This window comes from Lactuca saligna, chromosome 3, assembly GCF_052625555.1.
Source record: "Lactuca saligna cultivar CGN05327 chromosome 3, ASM5262555v1, whole genome shotgun sequence".
Classification (NCBI taxonomy): Eukaryota; Viridiplantae; Streptophyta; class Magnoliopsida; order Asterales; family Asteraceae; genus Lactuca; species Lactuca saligna.
In genome coordinates this window covers 151,563,697-151,565,895 of record NC_136419.1, presented here as the reverse complement: position 1 = coordinate 151,565,895, position 2,199 = coordinate 151,563,697, and the positions used below count along the sequence as shown (strand labels likewise).

The 2,199-nt window shown below is 37.4% G+C and overlaps 1 protein-coding gene across 1 annotated transcript; it reads left to right on the top strand.

The window, feature by feature from the left end:
- Positions 1-248: 248 nt before the first annotated feature.
- LOC145036074 (uncharacterized) lies at positions 249-1,337 on the top strand. Its single transcript, XM_078984554.1, has one exon. The coding sequence runs from the start codon at positions 249-251 to the stop codon at positions 1,335-1,337; it is 1,089 nt and encodes a 362-aa protein (XP_078840680.1).
- The last annotated feature ends 862 nt before the right edge of the window (positions 1,338-2,199 follow it).

Below are 2,199 nucleotides of genomic sequence, written 5' to 3'. Positions count from 1 at the left end.
TTTTCTTTCTTAAATAGAAATCAGATGCTACTCCCAAGCTGAAAACATTCATCAAGCAAATAGAAGTGCAGCTGAGGAAAACAGTGAGGCATATAAGAAGCGAAAATGGTCTGGAATTCAAGAATAATGAATTTGATGGATTTCTGGCTGATAAGGGAATAACTCATAACTTCTCAGCTCCTTATACACCACAACAGAATGACATTGTTGAAAGATGAAACCGTTCTCTGTGTGAAGCAGCCAGAACTATGCTAAGTTTTGCTTCACTTCCATTATACTTCTGGGATGATGCTGTGGCAACCGCATGCTACACTCAAAATCGGTCTATACTGAACAAAAGATTCTCATTAACTCCGTATGAGATTCAGAACAACAGAAAGCTGAATGTCAAATTCTTTCACATTTTCGGTTCAAGGTGTTTAATTTTCAACTCAAAAGAAAACCGAAACAAGTTTGATGTTAATGCTGATGAACGAATCTTTATGGGATACTCACTAACATTGAAATCATACATAGTATTGAACAAACATTCAAAACGAATTGAAGAAACTTACTATGTCACCTTCGATGATAGCTATATGAAGAAAGTCCACAGAAAAGAAAGTGATCTGGGAAACATTTTTCCAGAATCAGGACAAGTCCCGGTTCCTATAGCCAACTTGTTTGAAGAATACATACGGCTGTTTAATGAACCAGAAAAAGCAGCATCCTCAGAAGCGAAAGCCAAAGATAAAAAAGTTGAAAATCTTCAGATAATTATCAATGAAGCTACTAAAGAGATGGAAAACGAACCTCCAACTGCTAAAAGTGATCCATCATTACAAGGGGAAAGTTCAACTCCAACAGAAACAAGTAAAGCATCTTTCGAGGGGGAGCATTCAGCTTCGTCTCCATCTCTTAAAGGCTCAGAAAAGGAGGAAAGTTCGGCTCAAAGTCCACCTATTGGTAGTACAACCGAGGGGGAGAACTCTAATACCACAACAGATGCAAACTTGAGTAAAGACGCAGGTTATACTTCACCAGTTGAGTGGGACAAAGAGACCGAAAGCACAACTGATGTGGGCGAGGGTAATACATTAGAAGCTGAAGTAGAAGTGAATGCCGAATTGGATCCACAATATGACCCAAATTATCCTCCATTGGTGAAATGGATCAGAGACCATCCCAAAGAACAAATAATTGGTGAAACATCTGAAAACGTTCTCACTCGGTCTCAAATAAAGGCAAAACAAACTACATTATTCTCCAAAGTTGAATTTTGTATGTTTAATTCATTTGTTTCAAAGATAGAACCAAAAACGGTAAATGTTGTTCTTGATCATTTAGATTGGGTCTAGGCAATGCAAGATGAACTTAATGAATTTGAACGAAACCAACTTTGGAGGTTGATACCTACACCAAAGGATGCCTCTGTAGTTGGACTGAAGTGGGTTTTCAGAAATAAGTTGGATAGAGGAGGGAATTTCATTCACAACAAGACTCGGTTGGTTGTGAATTGATACTTTCAAGAAGAAGGGATAGATTATGAAGAAACATTTGCTCCGATAGCTAGGCTGGAATCGGTAAGGATCTTCTTGGCATATGCAGCTCACAAAAACTTCGAAGTTTTCCAAATGGATGTCAAATGTGCCTTCCTGAATGGAGAATCAGAAGAAACAGTCTATGTGAAACAACCATCTAGGTTTGTAAACGAGAAATTTCCTGATCATTGCTACGTGCTAGATAAATCTGTGTATGGATTAAAGCAAGCACAGAGAGCTTGGTATGAAACCTTAACTTGTTTTCTGAAAATGTCAAAATTTAAGCAAGGTTCGGTTAACCCAACCTTCTTTTGAAAGAAAGAAGGCGAACATTTAATGATTGTTCAAATTTACGTTGATGATATCATCTTCGGCTCTACGAATCCTAGCTTAACAACTGAATTCAGAAAATTGATGCAAACTAAATTTGAAATGAGCGCAATGGGTCCAATTAGTTTCTTTCTTGGTTTAAACATTAGACAGGGAACAGAAGGTATATTCATCAACCAGGAGGCTTATACGAAAACCTTACTGACAAAATTTGGTATGACGGGTGATTCAAAAGTAAAAGTTCCAATGGCATTTGGCACTAAAATAACACCATCTCTAGAAAAACTGGTTGTTGACGTTACAAAATATTGTCAAATGATAGGTTCACTTATGTATTTAACGGCTAGTA